The 25,519-nt window shown below is 39.5% G+C and overlaps 1 protein-coding gene and 1 pseudogene across 2 annotated transcripts in view; both read left to right on the plus strand.

The window, feature by feature from the left end:
- Positions 1–25,100, plus strand: part of LOC145820233 (nuclear pore complex protein NUP107-like) — a 57,040-nt pseudogene extending 31,940 nt beyond the window's left edge. The window contains exons 18-22 of the transcript XR_014361416.1: positions 10,229–10,403; positions 10,523–10,679; positions 10,851–11,053; positions 23,379–24,354; positions 24,562–25,100. The product of XR_014361416.1 is annotated as a nuclear pore complex protein NUP107-like (transcript). The remainder of the gene's footprint in view (positions 1–10,228; positions 10,404–10,522; positions 10,680–10,850; positions 11,054–23,378; positions 24,355–24,561) is intronic.
- LOC145820232 (uncharacterized) lies at positions 1,868–9,673 on the plus strand. The gene is made up of 2 exons (XM_082915289.1): positions 1,868–7,828; positions 9,558–9,673. Exon 1 carries the CDS (start codon positions 3,390–3,392, stop codon positions 4,377–4,379), a length of 990 nt encoding a protein of 329 aa, XP_082771415.1. The 5' UTR covers positions 1,868–3,389; the 3' UTR covers positions 4,380–7,828; positions 9,558–9,673.
- Positions 25,101–25,519: the final 419 nt, after the last annotated feature.

The following is a 25,519-nucleotide window of genomic DNA, read 5'->3' on the forward strand; positions in this document are numbered from 1 at the left end:
TTAACTGCAAGTGTTCATGAGTTGAGTCGGGTCGGGTTTACCCTTAGTCCGCCGGCAGAACCGACACCATCAGGTGAAGAAATCAATCACCCCGTTATTGATCGATATACTGTTCAAAATCAACCGAATAATAGACCTCGGTTTAATAGTCAGTTCAATCAATTTTGAAGATCCAACAAAGGTAGAGAGAGTAGAAAAAAATTTATAAAAAATGAAATTCAAATTTCAAAACAATACACCTTAAAACTTATATATATACATATATTTATAGATCTGTGCAAGAGAGAGTGGACGAAGAAAATGAGGGAAAAGGGAGAGAGAGAATCGCAACCGCATCTGCAACCACCATGACCACAAATGCTTGCCGTCACAATCACCCTTGTCTGCCACTGTCACCACCACCATTAAAGAGGGGAGGAAGATTGAAGATGGAAGGGAAAAGAGAGAGAAGCAGAGATGAGAGAGGGAGAGTGAGAGGTAGAATATTTCTTAGACTCCATGGAGAGAAGAAAAAACAGAGTGTGAGTGACCTATAGAGTGAAGAGAGACTGAGAGATAGAGAGTCATCTTAGTTTTCTAGAAAAGACTCTTAGGGTTTATGAAAGTGAAAAACATTGAATGGCTATGAAGAAAAATGGGAGGAAGTGAAAGAGACTGAGAGATAGAAAGTATCTTTGTTTTTTGGGAAAGTCTTTGGGTTAATGAGAGAAAGATATTGAATGGTTATGAGAAAGTGTAGCAGTCTGTCATAGAGAACTCAGATTGACACAAGTGTACTTCCAAGGCCACCAGTATAAAATGCTATATAATTATATTTATTTGGTCAGGTGTGTATTTTTTGTATCCATTTCCGACCGCAAACTGGTGAAATAATATATTAGAAAACCGTAGCCAATCATTCACTTGCTTGAAATTGTCTCTAACATCATGAGGCAGTCTGGGCCGGACGATTTACGCGGGTTAGTAGGTATAATGAACAACCCTACTATTAACCCCAACATCCCATCCTTAATAATAACTTCTACACCTAGGTATTTCTTAACTCGTTTTCAACTTGCCAGTGTAATGGATGCTAATCTTTTTTTTCAACTTGCCAGTGTGCGATCTGCCTTTTACCCTTTGGAATGATCAGGTTTTCCAAATCATCGGAGAGAAATGTGGTGGTTTGTTGGAAGTTGATCGAAGAACCATAGCTTTGGATAATCTTTTTGAGGCTAGGTTGAAAGTCAGAGGCTTCGACTCTGGTTTTCTGCAGGCGTTCATGGAGGTGAAGGTGGAAGGACGATCGTCAATGGTTCGTCTGAAATCTTTGTCCAAGATAGTGCGCCGCCAAGTGGAAACGTGGCCAAAGGTTTTTCGACCAGCACCTTCAGGTGATCCCATCGCCGACGACATGGAAGTTGATGGGTTAGGGAGGAGATGTGGAAAACTTGGTTAGGGGAAGTCGAAGGGGCGAAGGAGTTGAAGGGTCTGGGGACAGATTCGGTGATGTAGTGGAGGTAGGGGGAAGACCAAGAGATAGGGGGATCAAAATGATATTGAATGGGCCACAGAAGGAACATGATGGGCCGAGTAAAATTTTGGGTTCAAGTGATTTGCTACATGTGGGCCAGGAGTTTAATTATCAAAAGCCCATTTCTGTTTTTCCAAAGGATGGGCCATTTTCTAAACAATACAAGGAATATAATGGTGGGCCTAATAGAAATGACGAGCTCAATTCAAATGAATTGGGCCCAGTGGGTTATATGAATGGGGCTCATATCTTGGAGGAGGGAATTAGGGCCGAGTCTCAACCATTGGGCCGATTTGATCGAAGACGAAGGACAACCACTTGGAGCGAGAGAGATCCAGCGACGGTTATCGTCTGGCACGAAAGGAGGTGTCGATGGTGAAGGTGATGGGTATTTACAGAGGGACAATCAGGATCGACTAACGCAGGAGGAGATTCAGCTTGGTTTAGCTAATAGGATGGACGACTCTGTTGAAGGAGAACAAAGACTAGCGGCGGAAGTGGATGAATGGGTCGATGAAAGAATCAAAGAAGAGAATGATGCTGAATTGTTGAGTCGAAAGGTGGATGAAGGGTGTTTCGAACCTATTAAAGTGTTGCAAGCCTTGAATATTTATGGGTCTGGGTCTGAGGAGAGTTCAGAGTATGACTCTGGTTCAGGTCGTGAAGAAGAAGATCAAGAAGAATCTGATCTCGAGCTTATTAATCTTTTTACTTAGAAGGACAATGTTAAGGAGGACGAAACTGAGAAGGGCATTATCAAGGAGGATGAAATTGAGGTCTCTGAAACAATGGATCATGTCAGTGACTCTGTTCATCATGACTCTACAAAACTGTCATCACAGAGGGGTCACATTGTTATTCCTGACTCTTTTTCTCTTGGGGATAGGATAGGGGTTTCTCAGTGTCTTGGTCTCAAGTGTTCTGTTAGGGGAAGGGACGATAGAGGAGTCACTCCAGATATCTCGGGAGCCATGAGGGATGTTTCTATCACTAACCCCGTATCCTATAATGCAAATATAAATGCAGGCCAAGTAAATGATGCTCAAGAGGGAGCTTCTGTAATGCATTTGCACAGAAGAGGCTGTGTTTTTAGTAGTTTGAGGGATAGTGAGGTAGAGACAGAGCGTTGGTTGATGGAGTTAAGGAAGTATGCGTCATGTCCAATTGAGGAGAATGAAGTACCCCATTTCAAGCATTTGCTTCAAGTTATGGGGCTGTCCTTAGTAAGTTTAAATGGGAAGGGTGATGGTAGTGGAGTGGATAATAGTGTCACTAGAGGAGAGAGTACTAGACGAGGAGGGGTTTCAGTTAGAAAGGGGGCCAAGGAGTTAAGGAATTTGGTGAGTACAATTAATTACGACAGAAGGCATGTGGAGGTTAGGGGTGACAATGATTATCAATGAAGATTGTTAGTTGGAATGTGAGGGGTTTGGGATCCCGAAAGAAAAGGGGGATCATTAGGGGTTTTTTGAGGACACATCAACCTGACATAGTCATTTTTCAAGAAACTAAAGTAGAGGCTTGTGATAGGACTTTTATTAAAAGTATTTGGGGAACTAGACATAAAAGGTGGGCTTTTGTACCGTCAGTGGGAAGGTCAGGAGGTATTTTAAGTATTTGGGATGAGAGGGTTGTGTCAGAGTGTGAATCAGTAGTTGGGGAGTTTTCACTATCAATTAGGTTTAGGAATCTAGATCTCGGTGAGTGGTGGCTGTCGGGGGTATATGGTCCAAATGGCCCTTCTAGGAGAAAAGATTGGTGGGATGAGTTATTTGGTTTATTTGGGTTATGCTCTCCTAATTAGTGTTTATGAGGGGATTTTAATGTGGTTAGGAAGGTTTCGGAAAAGCTTAATGGGAACAGAATCAATAGGAGTATGAGAGATTTTGATGGTTTTATTAGAGGGTGCGAGTTGGTTGACCCTCCTCTATTTAATGCTAGGTTCACATGGTCTAATTTAAGGGAAAGGCGGATATGTTGTCGATTGGACAGATTTTTATTTTCTTTGGAGTGGGAGGGGGTTTTTCCCAATGTCAGGCAGGAGGCATTACCAAGATTGGTATCTGATCACTGTCCAGTGATGTTTGAGAGTTGTCCTTTTAGGTGGGGTCCGGCTCCATTTAGATTTGAGAATATGTGGTTGGAACATCATTCATTTAAAGAGGCCTTTGAGGAGTGGTGGAATTCTGCTACTTGTCAGGGGTGGGAGGGTTATAGATTCATGAGAAAGTTGAAAGTGATTAAAGAAAATGTGAAACAGCGGAATAGGGAGGTTTTCACGAACTTGGAATCTACTAAATGTCAGGTTTTGCGCAGGATTAAGAAGATAGATACTTTGGAGATGCAAGGGAGTGAGATTGAGGCATCGAGGGGAGAGATGAGGGAGTTAGGTTTGAAATTGGAAGAGTTGAATCTTAGGGAGCAGATTTTTTGGGCACAAAAAGCAAAGGTGAAATGGCTAAAAGAAGGGGATGTTAGTTCAAAATTTTTTCATAGAATTGCGGATGGGAAAAGGAAGAAGAAATTCATTAAGCGATTGGAAGTAAGGCCAGGTGTAGTGGTGGATAGAGAAGAGCAAATAGTTCAGGGGATTTTTTATTTTTATTCTAATTTGTTTTCGGCGGATGATATTGTTAGGCCTGGGATAGACGGGCTTGAGTGGCAGCCTATTAATCAGGAAATTGCGATGTGGTTAGAGCGACCTTTTGAGGAAAACGAGATTAGGGAAGCAGTTTTTGAGCGTGAAAGAGATAAGGCTCCGGGTCTAGACGGATTTTCCATGGCTGCTTTTTCAAGACTGCTGGGAGGTGGTGAAGGGGGATTTGGTAAGAGTTTTCATGGAGTTTTACGAGACAGGGGTGGTTAATTTATGTACAAATGCCACTTTTATTTGTTTGATTCCTAAGAGGTAGGGAGCGATTAGAATGGGAGAATTTAGACCCATTAGTTTGATTACATCATTCTACAAGATTTTGGGTAAGGTATTGTCAAAAAGGCTGAGATGTTCTGTAGGGGATACAATTTCTCAGACACACGGGGCTTTTGTGCAAGGTAGACAAATTCTAGATGTGGTTCTGGTGGCAAACGAGGTGGTAGAGGAGTGTCGGAAGTAGGGGAAGGTAGGCATTGTGTTCAAGGCAGATTTTGAGAAAGCGTATGATCATGTAGATTGGCGTTTTTTAGATTTCGTGATGAATAAGAAAGGGTACAGTGTGAGATGGAGATCTTGGATTAGGGGTTGTTTGGTGTCTTGTAATATGTCGGTGATAGTTATGGTAAGCCAGGGAAGTGTTTTAAGGCCTTGCGAGGGTTGAGACAGGGAGACCTTTTATCTCCTTTTCTATCCATTTTGGTAGTGGATGTGTTAGGTAGGATGATTGACAGAGCTAAAGAGGTAGGCCTGTTTGAAGGCTTACAGGTTGGTAGAGATAGAATTAGTGTGTCACATTTGCAATTTGCGGATGACACTATTTTCTTCTCTACGGGGGACGAGTGCCAAGTGGCAAACCTTTTTTCTGTGGTAAGGCTCTTTGGGGTGATTTCAGGGCTTAAGGTTAACCTAGAAAAGAGTAGGGTGGCGGGTATTAATGCCGATCCTAGACTGATTCAAAGTGTGGCCGATTTGCTTGGTTGCGGGATTGAGACTTTTCCTATGAAGTATTTGGGCCTCCCACTGGGAGGTAACACGAGGGGACAGTTTTTGGAATCCAGTGGTAGAAAGGATAGGTAAGAGGTTAGAAGGGTGGAGTAGGGCCTTATTGTCCCGGCGGGGTAGGTACACTTTGGTTAAGACAGTGCTGAGTGGGATTCCTATTTATTTCTTGTCTTTGTTCAAGATTCCGGTCAAGGTAGCAAAAACCATAGAAAAGCTAATGAGAGATTTTCTGTGGGAAGGGAAGGATGAAGGAAGGAAGGATCATTTGGTGAAATGGGAAACGGTGTCATTACCAAAGGAGAAGGGCGGCTTGGCAGTTGGTAATATACTGGATAGAAATATGGCTTTATTGGGCAAGTGATTATGGAGATTCCCAATTGAGCGCGATTCATTATGGCATGCAGTTATCAAAAGTAAATATGGGTTGCATGTTAATGGTAGGGACTCTCGGGTGGTTTCTAGGGGTAATGGGCGTGCTCCGTGGAAGTCTATCTCTCATATTTATCCCATTTGGTCCCAATTCATTTCTGTGAGGGTGGGTAAAGGGGACACGGTAAGATTGTGGGAAGATGTTTGGGTGGGATCTTTGTCCTTTGCTGAATCCTCTCCGCTTCTGTATAGAGTTTCTCAATCTCATAATTGTTCTGTTTCGTCCGTGGCTGTTTCTTTGTTGCCTCCTTGTTCGTGGAATTTTAATTTTTCCCATCATCTTCATGATAGGGAAGTTCCCGAGTTGATATCTTTATTGTCAAGGCTTGAAAATGTTTCTTTGTCTCCAAGTTTGGAGGATCGATGGTTTTGGAATATTCATTCGGTAGGATCTTTTACTTGCAAATCCTTTCTGGATAAAATCATTGATATTCCGCATGTACCTCAGTTTTTGTTTCACAAAAAGATTTGGAAGGCATGTGCTCCTCTTAAGGTGAAAGTTTTCATGTGGATCTTGGTTCATGGGGGCACTTTGACAAATGATTCATTGCAAAAGAGAAGACCTTTATGGTATCTTAATCCTCAATGGTGCATAATGTGTTGCAAAAGTGGAGAATCTTTGAATCATCTTTTTTTGCATTGTTCGGTGGCAGGGCTTTTGTGGAATAGGGCATTTGGTTTGGGCAATGTACAGTGGGTGGCTCCTAAAGAAGTTGCTCAAATACTATTATTTGATTTTCAAGTTTTTGGAAGGTCAAAGAGGGCTAAAGTTCTTTGGAGTTGTGTAGTCTTTGCAATCTCCTGGGTCATTTGGCTGGAGAGGAATGGGCGTATTTTCAAAGGAGGAAATAGGGATATAGATTATTTATGGGATAGAGTGAGATACTTAGCATCTTTTTGGGCATCGGCGAGTCCTGTGTTCCGCGGAATCCCTCTGTTTTTGATTGCTTCAGATTGGGTGTCGGTTTGCTTTGAATAATATGTAGTTGGTGGTCTTTTGGTTTTGTTTGTCTTCTTTGGATGTATTTTTTCTTTTTCCTTGTTGAGGATGCCTCATCCTCTCTTTCTTTTTGGCCTTGTGCCTAAATAAAATTTTTATTTTCTGTTGCTGATCAAAAAAAAAAAAAAAAAAGACATTGCCAACTTCTCAATAACCATGTTTGGAATTGATGGTATTTGAAATGTTTTGGTTGTAGTTTTCTCTATAGTGGATCCATTATTATCTGTAAAGGAATTTCATGATTTTATATGTCAAGACCGTAGATTTTATGAGAAATTTGTATATTCAATTGTATATATAGTTACATCAAGACCTCAGTATATGTAACCCGTTACCTAAAACTAAAGAGGAAATACAAAGATTACATAATCACAATCATACCTAATATAACATAATTACAATCGTGCCTAAATCAAGCCTACTATATACAATCAGAACTATGCCTAATATAGAATATATACAATATATTCTCACAATGACATTTCAATAGTAGCTTTAAACTAAAAGCCTTGCAATATGTGAAAGAAAATTCTTTGGTTGGAAAAATATTTTATATGTGAAACACCTGGCAACAACTCTAGAAAGTGAAGTTTCTAAAGGCAGATCCTTCTATGAGGCTTTGAATCCACTTGAAATGTAGAAAAATTGTCTCATGAAGACTCATTCTAATACAAACAGTAAAGAAAAAGTCAAAAAAGAATAGCCCCCTTCCACAACTTGATGTCAGGCATATGTTGTGACCGGAAAATGTTTCTTGAGAAAATGGTTTAACATAAAGGAAAGGAAAATAAAATAGAAATAATTTGTTTTCCTGTTATTTATTCAGTTTAAAAGAAAATTTATATAAAAAAATAATTTCAACTTTTCCGCGATGCTGAATCTTGTACTTTTTATAGGAAAGGATTTGAGGAAAACTAGTTCCTTAAAGAAAATAGTTATGGTGGAACCTACATTTTCTTGTAACAATTGAACACGTGTACATGACAGTAAAAGAAAATGATTTTCCTTTCCTTTCCTGTCCTGTCACTTGAAGCAGCCTAGGCGTTGTTGAGTCTTCAGAGGATGCGTCCATTAGAGTGGAATTCTTATTTTTTCCCCCCTCCTATGGGTGCTTTGTTGGCTGCAACTGGAAGTTGAGTTCAAAAATAAAACACCATGCTCAAAAAGAGGCTTTTCTGCATACCTCCAGATTCAACTTGGAAACAAGTGGTCCATAAGCCCATGTACTCAAGTAATTATTGAAGCTTTAAATGAATTGTAAATACTTCAGAATGATCCCTATCATTTATTTTTGTTTATATGCTTACTTGCACTCTAAGAAGCATGAACATGGACACGGGGTACGGTGATCTCAAAAAATGCAACACGGACACGGTGGTGACACAACGATAAAATATTTTTTCATATATTTTTGTTTGCTATGTAGATTAATATTACATTTACAAACAATCAAAATTAACAAAATCTAACACTAATTCTTTGAAAAAAAAAAATTTAAATTTACACTTATCATTTATGTCTTTTTTTTTTTTCTTTTATAGATGATCTATTAATTATTTAAATCTAAGAAAAAAAGAATAAACGTCCAGTGTTTTAAAAGGCGCGCGCCTAAGGCACAATGAGGTGCAACCTTGCGCTTCGAACAGATCGAGGCGAGGCGCAACACGCGAGGCGCAGCTTAGGCGCTGGGGTGAGGGCTTTTTTTGAGGCGCAAGGCATGGGCTTCATGGGCTTTATCTATTTTTCTACTCCAATTGTTGATTAAGTGCTTTTTTTGTGGACATACCCACAGGGATTCAAAACTATTCAATATAAAATGACCAAATGTAGTCAAAAGAGAGCAAAAAGTGATAAAAGATTGAATGTTATACTTTATATCTTTTATATTATATTTCTAATTTTTAGAAGATTGAATGTTATGTTTAGAAATTATCGAAAATGGTTATGATTTTGTAAATATTACATATATATATATATATATATATGTTATGTTGAAAAATTTGCCTATTTTATAATTTTGCTTTTCTTCTACTACTTGAGCTTCGCTTTGGTGAGGCACGCGCTTCGCCTCACGCCTCGCGCTTTGGCTATAGTAGACCGTATCGCCTCGGTGCGCCTAGAGCCTTTTAAAACACTGTAAACGTCCAACATTCACCAAAAGCACTTCTTTTGAAAATAAATAAGGGGACACGCTGTGTGTCCTATATGTGTCCCCGAAGTGGTCCCACGTGTCCCCTAAAAATGAATTAATTAAATAAGGGGACACGACATGTGGCGTGTCCTATACGTGTCCCCGCAATGCCTGCGGGTCCAATACGGCTACGACACTCGTTTTGAAGCGTCGATGCTTCATAGATTGCACTAACATAATCAATGTGAATGGCTCTACCAAATTATGGATAAATGTGGGTTATCAAGTGTGAGTATGAAGGTTTGGGCATGAGGATAGTCACTTTGTTGAAAAATTACAAAAAGTTTTGTTTGTACCTACGCCAAATGTGAGGTTTGTTCCTAGTTTGATCTGTTCCCCATATTGGAGAAATCAACACTAGGTAATTTCCTTCTCACCCATATAGTTATGCTTAAATTTGACTTTCTCCTCATACTTTCAATAGGTCGAACCAACACCAGCTAACTGGCTTTGGCCTCTCCTAGTTATAAATTCCTTTACCCATCTGATGTTTACCAAGTTACAGGAGTGTATTTAGTACAACGATAATGGAACTTAGATGAATACAAATATGAGTCATTTTCCCCGTGTCTTGAATTGTGGGGTTTTCCATATCATACATTTGGTTCTAGTACTGACATTCGATACTTGTATACATGGCCACAAATCATGTTAAAAATGCCATTTTTCAGTGAATGATGAGAGCTTAGTGATTTTTATTTTTATTTTTGTTCTTTACATGATTTAAAATTGGAAGCAATTACATTTGTGATATTGTCTTTAATGCTAGTGCTTCTGGGTTCTGAACTATGTTACCTGGGACATGGATCGTTCCGGTACGTGGAACGGGAACGAGAACGGGCACGTGGTACGCCACATGCTCTAAAATGTGGTACGATAGGGGGAGACTTGCATATATTGTACTTTAAAATTTAAGGTACTTCTAAAATACTTTTTTTAAAACTATTAGACATCCAATAAATGTAATATTTTCTATTAGAATTATGACCCATTTTTTTTTTGTTGATGTTTTTGTCTTGTCAAAACTTAACTCACCTTAGATTTTAGTTCATTATATTTGATATTTTTCCTCCTAAGGTAACATTTAAGGACATATATTGAAAAAAACTTTTGGAATCGCTTTGGATCACTAAATTTTGTCATTTTGGAACGGAAGTGTACCATGTTTTGGAACGTGCATACCAATACGTAATTTGTTAGGGTATTAGTGTTTTCTGGTAACCCAGGTTTTGAACATGTTTTTCTTGTTCCTTTGATTAAGCTCTACCATCTATTTGTGGTTTGAATTTGTCTAGTTTCTCCTATTGTCTGCTACTGTGGTCTCTTCTTGCATTATTCTTATACATGCTTGACTAATTACTTTACTATTTTTCTTACCTACCTATTTTCTTGTTCTCATCTTGTTGGCTTGCTATAACTGATCTTTCATTTTTATTGTAGCAACATACTGTTCAGGGAGTTTGCTCTTATTTCCATGTGGAGGGTGCCTGCAATGCCCATAGGTGCCCACACATTGCTAAGTTTTCTTGCTGAGCCTTTGAAATAGCCAACTGAAGCTCTTCTTTCTACTGAGGATCATGATGTTTCTAAGAACCTAAGAGAGTTCCAGGACTGGGTATGGTTTATTTAGATCTGTTTTTGTTCATTGCACTCAATGTTGTTTATGCTTTTTTTTGGCCTCGATACATTATCACTTCTAAGACTGCAAGTTTGTACAATGTTTCATTAAATTAGAGCGAATACTACTCTTGTGATGCAACTTATCGCAACTAGCTGAAAGTTGAGTTAGAGAATGTGGAAGTTTCTCCCCTTGAATTGTCAGTCGAGGAAAAGCAAAGAGCGATTGCAGCAGCTAAGGAAACACTAAATTCATCATTTTCACTGCTCTTGAGTGAGTTGATTTAACTATATGCTACAAACATTGCATGTAGAGATCATTGGATTAGCCACGATGTTTATTTGTGTAGTTTTTATTACGGATCGTTGACTTGGTCACATCATTTTATGTTCTTCCACTTCTGAGCTTTCAGGTTTGAATTAATTGATATATTTTATTTTTTAGGAAAAGAAAATCCATGGTTGGTTCCCACTGAAGATCGTGTTTATGAATCAGTAGAACCTTTGTTCCTAGAATTGCATGCCATTGCAATGCTTTGTCTACCTTCTGGTGAATGTATGTGCCCGGATGCCACATTGTGTGCAACACTAATGAGTGCCCTGTATTCTTCAGTAAGCAAGGAAGTTGTCTTAAATCGCCAGCTCATGGTATGTTGCTTCCTTTTGTCCTGTCATATGATTCAGAGGGATAGGAGCCAAATGAAATGGTATATTAGTTTTGGTAATTTGAGGATAGCTTTACACTTTTGTGCTTCATTGTGCCTTAAGGATCTATATGCCAAATTTGATTGCATTATTTTAAGTGGGATGGTCTGGTAATGTGTTAAGGTGCCCTTTTTTCCAAAGGTCACTGCTACTTTATCCATGATTAGGTCCATCTATTACACAGACACTTGACACGTGACAAATATACAACATGATTCGGATTTGCCAACACAACGATTTTCAAAAAAGCAAGACACGACATGTCTATGGAAGCGTGAAAAGGCATTTTTATATATTTTATATGCCACATATATTACAATATTCATGAATTTCAAAAATACTAAATTAATATTGAGTTTTATGCTTTTTTCTTTTTTATTGGACATGTTTTTATCTAATAATAAACTAGTTTATTTATTTATTTTTTTGATTGCAATATTTGTTTTCCACGTATCTTTCTTTGAAAGGATGGGCTTGATGATATCCAAATTTTAGTAGCAAAAAACTTCTACTGAGGTGGCGCTTCTTGTTGAGAAACGTGTTTCTGTGCTCCCAAGTAAGAAAATTTTAAGAAACTCCCTTCCGTTAAGGAAGAAACAAGCTCTCAACTGAGATAGAAATGAAAAACATACAAATATTAAAGAAACAAAAGAATAACAACTTAAACAAATGATAGTACTTTCTATTTATATAATATGTGTATTCATACTTGAAAAAAACAATTTGGAATTGGCATCAATCACAAATTCTTATTCATATTTTAATACATATTTTATGTTTACGTAGAAAATTAATTGTTAGAATATTTTTATACATTTAATATATGAAATATATACACGCTTCCATAGGCATTCCCAACCTTAAAAACTTCTATATGCTCTCTCCCTCCCACCCCTGCTTCGTGCAACTAAGATCCAAATACATAGCCTTGCATAATGAATTGGATCGATGGAAATGTAGAATAAAACACCCAACAAATCCCATAACAGGTGTACAACATACCAACAAAAAAGAGAGTATTACAGCCTAGCCCATTTGGTGAGATGTAAAGGTTACAAACCCTAATAAAAAAGTAAAGATTTGTTGAAGAAGACTAAGCTGAACTTAGGTAAGTACGTTTCTTTTCCTTTTGCCTTTTTTTTTTTTATAACATTAATTGTAGTTATGCTGGCATGATTTGTTCTACTTTTTCTTTGAATCGTAGATCTAGGGTTCCTGCAGACTGCATGAACAAAATCAGTGATTTTTTTTTTTTGAGGCCATCATCGTGTCCAAGGATTGTTCCAAAAAGGGACACGCATGTCCGGAGAATGTAACGCGCTCAAAATAAACCCATAATATATAACATTAACATGCATTAATAAAATAAAACAAATCATTAAATTATCCATCAGAGTACTTTTATTGAAAGACATCACATGTAACATCAAAAGTAAATGTCCTAAGGGCTTACATCTTTCCAAGCCAACACTTGGACACAAAAGAATGAGTACTAACTCAATTACAAATTTAGCCCTTGGCTTGAATGTTTACATGTAATCTCAAATAAAAACAAATAACTAAAGACAAGTCTTCAAAGTCCAAATCCTTCCAAGCTAAGTCCTTGGAGGTAGCATATCACCTGGACCTGAAAATGATGTTCCCGTATAGGGTGAGCCACAGCTCAGTAGAAATATACTAAACCAAACATAAGCATTGAATAAAGCAATAGCATTCAATAGATGGTTGAAACACAATATCAGTTTCACTTTCCATTATTTATTCCACTTTCCATTTTTATCAATATGGCTCAGAACCTGGCCAAACTATAACGGTGAACTACATATCACATTAACATTATTTCCAATATCAACAAAACAAATGAGACTAAGGCTCATATCAAAACACTTCCATACTTCTCATTTGATACACATTTTAGTGCTGTATCAACAACATGTAAAAACACTTCCATAAATCAATAAGCATACATAATAGTGATGCTAATGGAGTCCATCCCCTATCTCCTCCCAAACAATATCCGGTTTAGAGGTCCATCCCCTATCTTCCCCTAAACCGTGGAGTACATCCCCTCTCTCCTCCCAAACAAAATGCATATGCAATGAATCAAACACTTGTCATATACAACACACAATCAATACACGTATTTTCTGTATTAATTCAACAGTCAAAATCAATGACTTAACCAATGTGATTACTTTCAGTTTTCCCTAATCCACATGCAATGTCTACAACAATCACGACTATCCTCCACCGATAGCCCAAAATAGTTATTTCTAAATAGGAAATAAATGTATTAACTAATACAATTTCAACATTTTCATAGGTGGGTAATTAAACTAACCAACTACACCATTAAATCAAGAAATTCCTCAATTCCATGAATTCAACTAATTTCCCCAATTTTCCTTAAATTAATTATACAAATTAATTTATTAAAACAATTAGGGTTTTCCAAAATTACCAAATAACCCCCAACATATCAAAGTACCAAAACTTAGACCAAAACTTATAATATGGAGTAGGAAATCCCTACCTCGAAGAAAATAACCCGAATGGAGAAGACGGAGATGATGATCCAAAAACCAAAGTGCTCCAAATCCACAAACTCTCAGATTAAAACGAAGCTCTCGACTCACTCTATCTTTTTAATAAAGCAACTAGTGTAGAAACACCCTAAAAGGTGATGAAACCTAATAGAGAAGGTGAGTAGAGGGAGAGAGAACTCGGAACTAGGGTTTTAGGATCAAAAGAATGTGAAAAAACGTTTTAAAAACCGCTGCTGCGTATTTAAACCCGACAGGCTCGCTCGAGCGAAGACTTGGTCGCTCGAGCGATCAGACACAAGAAACCCTTGCTCGAGCGAAGAAAAGTTCGCTGGAGCTAAAAACTCGATGCTTTAGGTCTACAACCCAGAAGCTCGCTCGAGCGACGAAATGCTCGCTCGATCGAAGAACTCGAAAACATACACCTCTCTCGCTCAAGCGAAGGAAAGCTCGCTCGAGCCAAGAAACACAACTCTCAGGTCTAAAGCCCAGACGCAGTCTCTCGCTCGAGCGACCAAACCCTGGCTCGAGTGAAGGACCAAAAATAACAGCTCGCTCGAGCGACCAACTACTCGCTCGAGCGAAGGTCCAAAAATCTGGACAGGAACACTTGGTTTCCAACCCAATCAACCTGCCCAACGCATCCTATAACTCAAAAATAAGAAATTAAAGGACGATAACAACAATTTGATAACAACGGGATCTACGGAACATCAGTCCGGATACAACAATCAAAAGGAAAAGACTGGGGTCGCTATAACCTCCCCCCCTTAAAAGAATTTCGTCCCCGAAATTAAGCATAAGTTTTCGAAAACAGGTTTTTCTTAAATGTCAACAATATGACAATACAATAATAAACAACTTGACCCAATACCGGTCATTTCATCTCTTATCTAGAGGCATCTCAAATACATTTCAACCTGCATTATTAATATGCAATTTTCCTTCCAATTTTAACAATTTCAATATACGTGATTCCCATTTCCATATCATATTCAATTTCATGATGTATACAACACATTCAACATATAAATGTTACATTCCACTTCCATTATGAGGCAAGTTTCAAACTACTGTCATTAAACCAAAACATTCTCAATGTTTTACAACTTAAGACATATATAAAGCTCTTATGTCCAACAATATTAAAAAATTTAAATACAAGATTACATATTAATAAACATGTCCGGATATTTCTCGCGGACTTCCAACTCACATTCCCAAGTGGCTTCCTCCACCCCGTGATGTTTCCACAGAACCTTTACCAAAGGGATGGTCTTGCCTCGCAAAACTTGATCCCGCCTATCCAAGACCCGAAACGGTCTCTCCTCATACGAGACATCCTCGTCAACCACTAAATCGGTCCAATCCAACACATGTGATGGATCCGGCTCATACTTTCGAAGCATACTCATATGAAACACGTCATGTACTCCGGACAATTGCGGTGGCAAAGCCAAACGATAGGCAGCCTCGCCAATCCTCTTAAGGATCTCAAAAGGACCAATGAACCCAGGGGACAACTTTCCGCTCTTCCCAAACCTCATCAATCCCCGTCTAGGTGATATCTTCAGAAAGACATGATCACCCACCTCAAACACCAAAGGTCTCCTCCTACGGTCGGCATAAGATTTCTGACGACTCTGGGCTGTAACAAGCCCTCTTACGGATAAGCTCAACTTTCTCCGTCGTTTCCCTCACCAACTCCGGACCCAACAAAGGTGCGTCGCCCACCTCGGCCCAACAAACTGGAGACCTACACGGTCGGCCATACAAGGCCTCAAACGGTGCCATACCGATACTAGACTGGAAACTGTTGTTGTAGGCAAACTCCACTAATGGCAAGTGCTTCTCCCACGACCCACTAAAGTCAAGGACACAACCCCGAAGCATATCCTCAAGGATCTGAATAGTACGCTCGGACTGCCCGTCAGTCTGAGGATGATAAGCCGTGCTAAAGGTCAACTTAGTGCCTAAGGCACTCTGCAAACTCTGCCACAACCTGACAGTAAAACGAGGATCTCTATCTGAGACGATCGTCACTGGGACCTCGTGCAACCTTACTATGTCCCGAATATACAAGTCGGCAAGATGATCTACTGAATCCCTCACGCGCATAGGAATGAAGTGTGCTGACTTAGTCAACCGGTCTACAACCACCCAAATAGCATCACTACCTTGTTGAGTCCTCGGAAGACCTACAACGAAGACCATAGTGACATGCTCCCACTTCCACTTGGCAATAGGCAAGGGTTGTAACAAACCCGCTGGCCTCTGATGCTCGGCCTTCACTTGCTGACAAGTAAGGCACTTGGGCACGAAAGCTGCCACATCTCTCTTCATACCCCGCCACCAAAACTGGCGACCCAAATCCTGATACATCTTAGTGCCTCCCGGATGCACCGCAAGGCGTGAATGATGGAACTCTCGGAGTACTTCCTCTCGGCAAGACTCCGGTACAAACAGACGGTCTCGGTATCTCACACTCAGGTCGGGATACACCGTCAAACCCTTCCCAACCTTCCCTCTGGAAATCTTCTCTCGGAGGGATTCTACCTCAAGGTCACCTCTCTGAGCCTCTAACACTCGAGTCACAAGTGTAGGCTGCGCAACAACAGAAAACAAGGCTGCAGTCTCAACGGATTCACCCAGAAACAAATCAAACTCTTCAAGTGCACCCAACATCTCCCACTCTCGGATGGCTATACTAGCTATGTCACCAATAGATTTCCTGCTAAGGGCATCGGCCACAACATTGGCCTTCCCCGGATGATAATGCAACTCGAAGTCATAATCCTCAATGAACTCCATCCACCTTCTCTGCCTCAAGGTCAAGTCTTTCTGTGCAAACAGATATTTCAGACTCTTATGATCCGAGAATACCTCGAACCTCTCACCATAAAGATAATGCCTCCAAATCTTCAAGGCAAATATCACAGCTGCTAACTCCAGATCATGCGTAGGGTAATTCTTCTCGTGTACTTTCAACTGACGTGAGCCATAGGCAACCACTTTCCCCTCTTGTATCAGCACACAGCCCAGACCCTCTCGTGAGGCGTCACAATAGACTGCATAACCCAACCCTCTCTCCGGAATAATCAAGACTGGAGCGGTGGTCAGTCTAACTTTCAACTCCTGGAACGACTTTTCACAAGTCTCACTCCATACAAATTTGACTCCCTTCCGAGTCAATCTAGTCAAAGGCGAAGCTAACCTGGAGAAATCCTTCACAAACCGGCGATAATACCCAGCTAATCCCAGAAAACTGCGGATCTCAAACACACTCTTAGGCTGTGCCCAATCTTGCACTGCCTCAGTTTTGGATGTATCAACAGACACCCCTTCCCCAGAAACCACATGGCCTAAGAACTTCACCTCTTCTAGCCAGAACTCACACTTCCCAAACTTAGCATAAAGCTTATGGGCTCTTAGTAACTCAAGCACCACTCTCAAGTGTTCCTTGTGCTCCTCCTATGAAGGCGAATAAATCAGAATGTTGTCCACGAAGACGACCACAAAACGATCTAAGAATTCCCGGAATATCCGGTTCATCAAATCCATGAACACTGCCGGTGCGTTGGTGAGCCCAAATGGCATCACCAGAAACTCATAATGGCCATACCGCGTACGGCATGTTGTCTTCGGAATATCCTCCTCCCTGACTCTCAACTGGTGGTAACCCGATCTCAAGTTTATCTTAGAGAAACAACGGGAACCCTTCAACTGGTCGAATAGATCATCTATACGAGGCATAGGGTACTTATTCTTAACCGTAGCCCGATTCAATTTCTGATAATCGATACAGAGTCTCAAAGCACCTCCTTTCTTTTTAGCAAAGAGGGCCGGTGCTCCCCACGGCGAAACACTAGGACGAATATAGCCATTATCTAGCAACTCCTGGAGCTGAATCTTCAACTCAACTAACTCGGCTGGGGCAAAACGATAAGGTGCCATAGAAATCGGCGCCGTGCCGGGCACTAGATCAATAGAGAACTCAATCTCTCGATGCGGTGGCAAACTAACGAGATCCTCGGGAAAGACGTCCGAGTACTCACCAACCACTCTCGGCAACACAATCTGGGTCTCATCACACTCACTACTTAAAAGGCTAGCAAGTAGACCACTAAGCTCACTCCGCCCTCGCGGATCATACCCTGATGGCAAAACTCTACCAACCCGATCCCCCAGAAAATGAAAACACTCCCCGCTCAAGGTACGAAGTGTGACCCTCTGGCGGTAGCAATCAATAACAGCCTAGTATGACGATAACCAGTCCATACCCAAAATAACATCGAAGCCCGTCATGGGCATAACTACAAAAGGGAGCGAAAGCCTATAATCAGCAACCTCTATATCACAACCCCTAACACCTTGTTTCAAGATCAATTCACCCCCAAGAGGTGACACTACACAAATAGGAAATGCTAACTGTGCTAACTCCAACTCCAAAACAAATGCAAATGCAGTAGACACAAAGGAATGAGATGCACCCGTATCAATCAAAACAGTATCAACCGAATTGCAAAACAAGAAGGTACCTCTCACAACCGATGGAGCCGGTACAAGATCCTGCGCGGTTACAGCATACACGCGTCCAAATGGTCTCTGATCAACCTGCTCACCCCTAGGAGCATTAGACTGCTGCACAGATTGGGCCGATGAAGCCCCCTGATTGGCCCTCAAGGCCTGAACTGACTGAGCTGGCTGATGACTCTGAGTCTGCCTCAAACCAGATGCACCAGATGTGCCACTCAACTGCGGGCAATACCTCTTCATGTGACCTGCCTGACCGCACTGAAAACAAGAGAGCGGCTGGCCTTTACCCTGACTCTGGCTCTGACATCGAGCCGAATAAGATGCTGCTCTCTGCACTCGTCCCCTCTGAGGGCAAACTGGAGACTTGTGGCCCAGCTGACCACACTTGAAACAGGTAATGTCTCCCTGGCTGCCTTTCCCAGAATCTGCACTCGGCACTGGAAACGTCGATCTAGAAAAGCTACTCTGAGACTGTTAAGGAGTGAAACCTCTCTGTCTCTTGCCATCACTCTGGCCATCCTGACTCCTCTTGGAGCCTTTCTGCCCTTCCTCCTCCTCCTCCTGCATCATGATCTCCATATGGGCTGCAGCATCAACCATACGCCCATAATCCCGAATCATAGTTCCTCCAACTCTCAGCTTGAGGCCACGCCTCAACTTTTTCTCAAACTCGATAGAACGGCATTCCTCAGACGCCACCAACTTAGGTGCAAACCTAGACAAGCTGGTAAATGCAGCCTCAAACTCGGCCACTGAAGAACTCGACTGCTTAAGCTGGCAGAACTGGTCTCTCAGCTTCTCCCTGACTGCTAGAGATAAGAACCTCCTGGAAAGCATTCACAAAAGCCTCCCATGTACCTCCTATACGACCCTTGGTGAACTTCCACCACTGACCCACATCCCCCTTCAGCTGGACAGATGCCAAGGTCACTTTCAACCCCTCGTCTTCAATGCCAAGCATCTCAAACGTCTTCGTTGTCTGTTCGAGCCATTCATCTGCCTTAAGTGGCTCTTTTGGGTCACCCACAAATTCGTCCGGGTTAGACCGGAAGAACTCCCTCTTCAGAAAAGAAGGTCCTGCATTTGCAACAACAACCTGGGCTTGATTCTCAGCCCTAAGAATGCCAACTGACTCCCTGAATGCCCCTGCTATCTCTCGAGCCAAAGCGCCCATAGCCTGCTGGCCTACCGGCTCGGCCACATTGGCCTGGCCAACTCTCTCCTGTACTGCCAGAATCTCATCCGGTATAGGCATCTCCTGCCCACCACGCCTACCACGCATACCACGTCCTCGTCCTCGTCCTCGTCCTGACATCCTAATAAAGGTAACAGAGACGTTAGCACATTAATAAGTGTGCCAAAACTATAACACTTGCGTCCTAATGCATTGGACAACAATAATTCATTCCACGTAAGCACATAATCACATAAGCACCTACGAATTTCATTCCTGGATAATGACAGTCCCGAGGCGTTACTATAGTTCCGGTTGGAAGCAGCATTGATCAAGTGCCTTTCCAACAAGACTACTAGAAACTCAAGGTTCCAATCAATATCTTAGAAATTACATTCCATACCCACAGTCACATAAGCATGTTATCATTTAAGCATATAACAGTACACTAAGTCTCCATCAAGCGAGACGAACCCATTGTGATACTAATCACTTCCCACGTACCCGAAGTATTCGAACCCGGTACGCTCTGATACCAAGTTGTAACGCCCTCAAAATAAACCCATAATATATAACATTAACATGCATTAATAAAATAAAACAAATCATTAAATTATCCATCAGAGTACTTTTATTGAAAGACATCACATGTAACATCAAAAGTAAATGCCCTAAAGGCTTACATCTTTCCAAGCCAACACTTGGACACAAAAGAATGAGTACTAACTCAATTACAAATTTATCCCTTGGCTTGAATGTTTACATGTAATCTCAAATAAAAACAAATAACTAAAGACAAGTCTTCAATGTCCAAATCCTTCCAAGCTAAGTCCTTGGAGGTAGCATATCACCTGGACCTGAAAATGATGTTCCCGCATAGGGTGAGCCACAGCTCAGTAGAAATATACTAAACCAAACATAAGCATTGAATAAAGCAATAGCGTTCAATAGATGGTTGAAACACAATATCAGTTTCACTTTCCATTATTTATTCCACTTTCCATTTTTATCAATATGGCTCAGAACCTGGCCAAACTATAACGGTGAACTACATATCACATTAACATTATTTCCAATATCAACAAAACAAATGAGACTAAGTCTCATATCAAAACACTTCCATACGTCTCATTTGATACACATTTTAGTGCTGTATCAACAACATGTAAAAACACTTCCATAAATCAATAAGCACACATAATAGTGATGCTAATGGAGTCCATCCCCTATCTCCTCCTAAACAATATCCGGTTTAGAGGTCCATCCCCTATCTTCCCCTAAACCGTGGAGTACATCCCCTCTCTCCTCCCAAACAAAATGCATATGCAATGAATCAAACACTTGTCATATACAACACACAATCAATACACGTATTTTCTATATTAATTCAACAGTCAAAATCAATGACTTAACCAATGTGATTAGTTTCAGTTTTCCCTAATCCACATGCAATGTCTACAACAATCACGACTATCCTCCACTGATAGCCTAAAACAGTTATTTCTAAACAGGAAATAAATGTATTAACTAATACAATTTCAACATTTTCATAGGTGGGTAATTAAACTAACCAACTACACCATTAAATCAAGAAATTCCTCAATTCCATGAATTCAACTAATTTCCCCAATTTTCCTTAAATTAATTATACAAATTAATTTATTAAAACAATTAGGGTTTTCCAAAATTACCAAATAACCCCCGACATATCAAAGTACCAAAACTTAGACCAAAACTTATAATATGGAGTAGGAAATCCCTACCTCGAAGAAAATAACCCGAATGGAGAAGACGAAGATGATGATCCAAAAACCAAAGTGCTCCAAATCCACAAACTCTCAGATTAAAACGAAGCTCTCGACTCGCTCTATCTTTTTAATAAAGCAACTAGGGTAGAAACACCCTAAAAGGTGATGAAACCTAATAGAGAAGGTGAGTAGAGGGAGAGAGAACTCGGAACTAGGGTTTTAGGATCAAAAGAATGTGAAAAAATGTTTTAAAAACCGCTGCTGCATATTTAAACCCGACAGGCTCGCTCGAGCGAAGACTTGGTCGCTCGAGCGACCAGACACAAGAAACCCTCGCTCGAGCCAAAAACTCGATGCTTCAGGTCTGTAACCCAGAAGCTCGCTCGAGCGACGAAATGCTCGCTCGATTGAAGAACTCGAAAACATACACGTCTCTCGCTCGAGCGAAGAAAAGCTCGCTCGAGCCAAGAAACACAACTCTCAGGTCTAAAGCCCAGACGCAGTCTCTCGCTCGAGCGACCAAACCCTGGCTCGAGCGAAGGACCAAAAACAACAGCTCGCTCGAGCGACCAACTCCTCGCTCAAGCGAAGGTCCAAAAATCTGGACAGCAACACTTGGTTTCCCAACCAACCTGCCCAACGCATCCTAGAACTCAAAAATAAGAAATTAAAGGACGATAACTACAATTTGATAACAACGGGATCTACAGAACATAAGTCCGGATACAACAATCAAAAGGAAAAGACTGGGGTCGCTATAGAGAATGTCAGAGGTTGTCCAACACCCAAAAAAAGTGAAAAAAATAGGACACAAGAGAGGGTGTGTCCAACACATATATGCCGTGTCTCCGAACATATTTGTGTCCTAGACGTGTTGGACACTGATATGTTACGTCAAATGAAGTGTCCGTGCTTCATAGAATATGATGTATAAAGTATGAACATGTGGTTTTTTGAAAAGTTCAAAGAACAATTAGTAGTATGGATTTAAATATTTATCGATCGTTTGGGTTTTTTAATATTTAGAACCTTGAACTTTTACAACTTCAAAATTGTTCTTCAATTTTGACTTCTAAAAGCAAAACATTAAGTTCTCTTCCTAACTCTTTTCAACATGTATATGTAGAACATGAAGTATTTGTTATTATTTCATATAGTAAATAGAAATTTTGCTATGTAAAAAAAATCAATAATTTGTTTTTAATTTCATATTAAATAGATAATTAGCCATGACTCAACTGTGATTGTATTTGGAACTTGCTGTGTTGTCTGTATCCTTACTTCTTGGGTTTCATACCACAGCCAAAGTATTAAAAGGTTTTACTGAGGCTCGCCCTAATGTTCATCTCGCCTCAAGGCTAAGGTAAAACATATCAAGGCTTTAATTTTTAGACTATGTTTCCCAAGGGGTTGGCATCATAGTCAAGCCTTGTACATTTTTTGCGCAGAAGCATATGAGGGCATATGAAGAAGTTCCCCTAGGCTCTTGTTAAACTTAGTCTAGTAGATGAAACAAACATAAAAAAAGCAAAAAATAAAAAGAACCATTTTTGCAACTATATTCTATAAGAGGAAATGATCAATCAAGAAAAAACACAGTTAATGTTCAAGTGAGAAGTTCAATCACTAAAGCTAATGATTTCACTTTTAATGAAGGCAAGTTTCCTTCTCTACAGTGTAATGTTTAATCTAAGGAGAAAAATATTTACACTTTTATATTTTAGTAATTTTTTATTTATTTATCTAGTAATTTAAAATATTTGATTTAATAACTAAATATTAAAATATAAATTTTGAATGCTTATGCCTCAACGCATTAAGGTTGCGGAAAGCTCCTTGCCGAGGGCTTGTGCACCATTGTGAATTAGTCAGACTGTGATCTGGACACCCGGTGCCAATAAAAAATAAAAAAAAATCCTCGAGTTATGCATTCGCCTTTAAAAACTTTTGACCGCAACTCAAATTAAACCTTTTAGTTCCTGAAACAATACCATTACATATCAGTTGATTTGTTTATGAATCACTTGATATTTAAGTCCTGTATAATCTACATATTTTGATGAGGTGTAGGATATAATTATGTAATATGTAAAATTTGCTTCTTCCAAACTAGTTTTCATCCAGTTCAAAAAAAAAAAAAAAAAAAAAAACTAGTTTTCATCACATATGCTTTTTAAGTTAGGTCTCTCTCTCTCTCTCTCTCTCTATATATATATATATATATACACACACATCTTTTGTCTCTGACATTTTTACTTGATGGCAAGGTGAGCGTCTCTATCTCATCAACAGACAATTACTGCATTGAGGTTGTTCTTCGCTGCTTGGCAACAGACGGTGATGGACTTGGTCCACATGAACTTAATGATGGTGGTATTCTTTCTACAGTGATTGCTGCTGGCTTTAAAGGTAAGGACTGGTTGTAACTGCATTACTTTGGAACCTAAATCTGATAACTGGAATTGGTTGAAGACTCCTATTTTACTTGATGGCTCAATTTTTTAGGTGATCAACTTTTACTTCAGATTCCACATGATGTGCAATAGAACTAATCAAATTTGAGGGGACATCCAAATACACCTTGAAAAAATAGAAGCTTGTTATATGTATATATGAACATGTATACAGAGTTGCAAGCTTGTGGCTTTAATTAAATACTTTTTTGTTTCCAAAAAAATCATGCCATGTTTGTGTTGAATAGAATTTACAACTAAAATACAAAGGTTGATGGGATAATTTGAAAGTCTACAAAAGTTTCTTGGCCCTTTCTGCACGTTGCTTGAAAAAAGGATATTGGCAGTTGGATTGTTGGCTCTTCTGTCACAAATTGGCCAATACATTCAGGTCCTTGTCTAAATTTGCTGAAATACGATTTGGTTCTATATGTCGGATTGGTTAAAGTCTAATACAAGGCATCCAACAGGAATTACTTGGAGTTGTTTGACATCATATGTCCTGTGCTACATGGTATTTAGTAAATGGAGATGTAAACACAATGAACAACTTGTGAGCCGCTAGTTATAGGTTGTATATTGTTTAAAACAACATTGACTTTCTTCTGGGTTATATAATATATGAATGCATGAGAGCTTGTTCGATTTCAAGCTGGTATAACAATGGAGATCTCACGATTAGATGCCTGGTATTCAAGCAAAGATAACACTGGAAGGCCCAGCTACATACATTGTGCGGGGCCTTTGTCGAAGGTGTTGCATTCCAGAAGTTATTCTTAGATGTATGCAGGTAAAGTTGATTTAAGGAAGCCGGAAGTCCTTTTGTGTTTCTTCAAATTAGTTGGTTTACCATGTAACATTCTACCATTTTTCCAATTTCTTCCTTTTAAAAATAACATCTTTTTTCTTTGCAATCTCAAGTAAATTTGTAAGAGAAACAAAGGATCTATGGTAAAGAATAGTAGTTTTTAGTTTTTGCTTCTTGCTAAATTCACAGATTTCTGTATCGCTAGTGGAGTCCGGAAATCCACACGAAAGCCATGATGAGCTGATTGAACTAGTTGCATTGCCTGAAACTGGGTTTCTCCATTTATTTAGTCAACAGCAATTGCAGGCAATCTAATTATCTGGATAACGAGTCTTTACTTGCTTGGGGTGGCTATTATCAAATTTTCTCTTTTCATTCTTCTCAGTCATCGTTGACTTCCCTAACAGGAGAATTGACTTGGATGGCAGTTTTGTCAATTCAACATAATTTTTTCCTTGGCAATAGTGTTGCCCTCCTAAATTTTACCCATCCACCTTTTTATTTATTTATTTATTATTATTATTATTTTTATTTTTTTGGTTTCTGGTAAAGTTGCCAAGATTTGGGCCCTACCATAATCTTAGGCTTAATTACATTTTTGGTTTCCAAAGTATGAGTGTTGTGTCATTTTGGTCCTCAATATTTAAGTTGTGTCAATTTGGTCCCTAATGTATGAAAGTGTTTCAATTTGGTCCTCAATGTTTAAATTGTGTCAATCGTTTCCCCAATGTATAAAAACTGTTCCAATTTAGTCATATTTTGGGAACTAAAAATGTAATTAACCTATAATCTTACTATGTTAGAAATTTGCCTGAAAGATAAAAGGTTTATAATTTTTCATCAGTTTGAGAATTTTATGGGGATTTTCGTATAAGTCCTAATAAGTGGATTTATTGTTAAATAGGTTATATGATAATTAATGGCGTTTTTCATCAAATACTATTAAAAGCGTCACTAATTGTTAATTTTCATTGATAGTTTGAAAATTTTGTTACAAAAAATGTCACTAATTAGAAGTTTTATCAACGGTTTAAAAAAATCGTCACAAAAAAGTGTCACTAATTTTCAACTTACAGTGAGTTTAAAAAATTTATCATAGAAAAACGTCACTAATTGAAGTTTTAGTGACAATTTATAAAAATCGTGA

Source organism: Camellia sinensis, chromosome 2 (genome assembly GCF_055761805.1).
Source record: "Camellia sinensis isolate YWXY chromosome 2, ASM5576180v1, whole genome shotgun sequence".
Taxonomy (NCBI): Eukaryota; Viridiplantae; Streptophyta; class Magnoliopsida; order Ericales; family Theaceae; genus Camellia; species Camellia sinensis.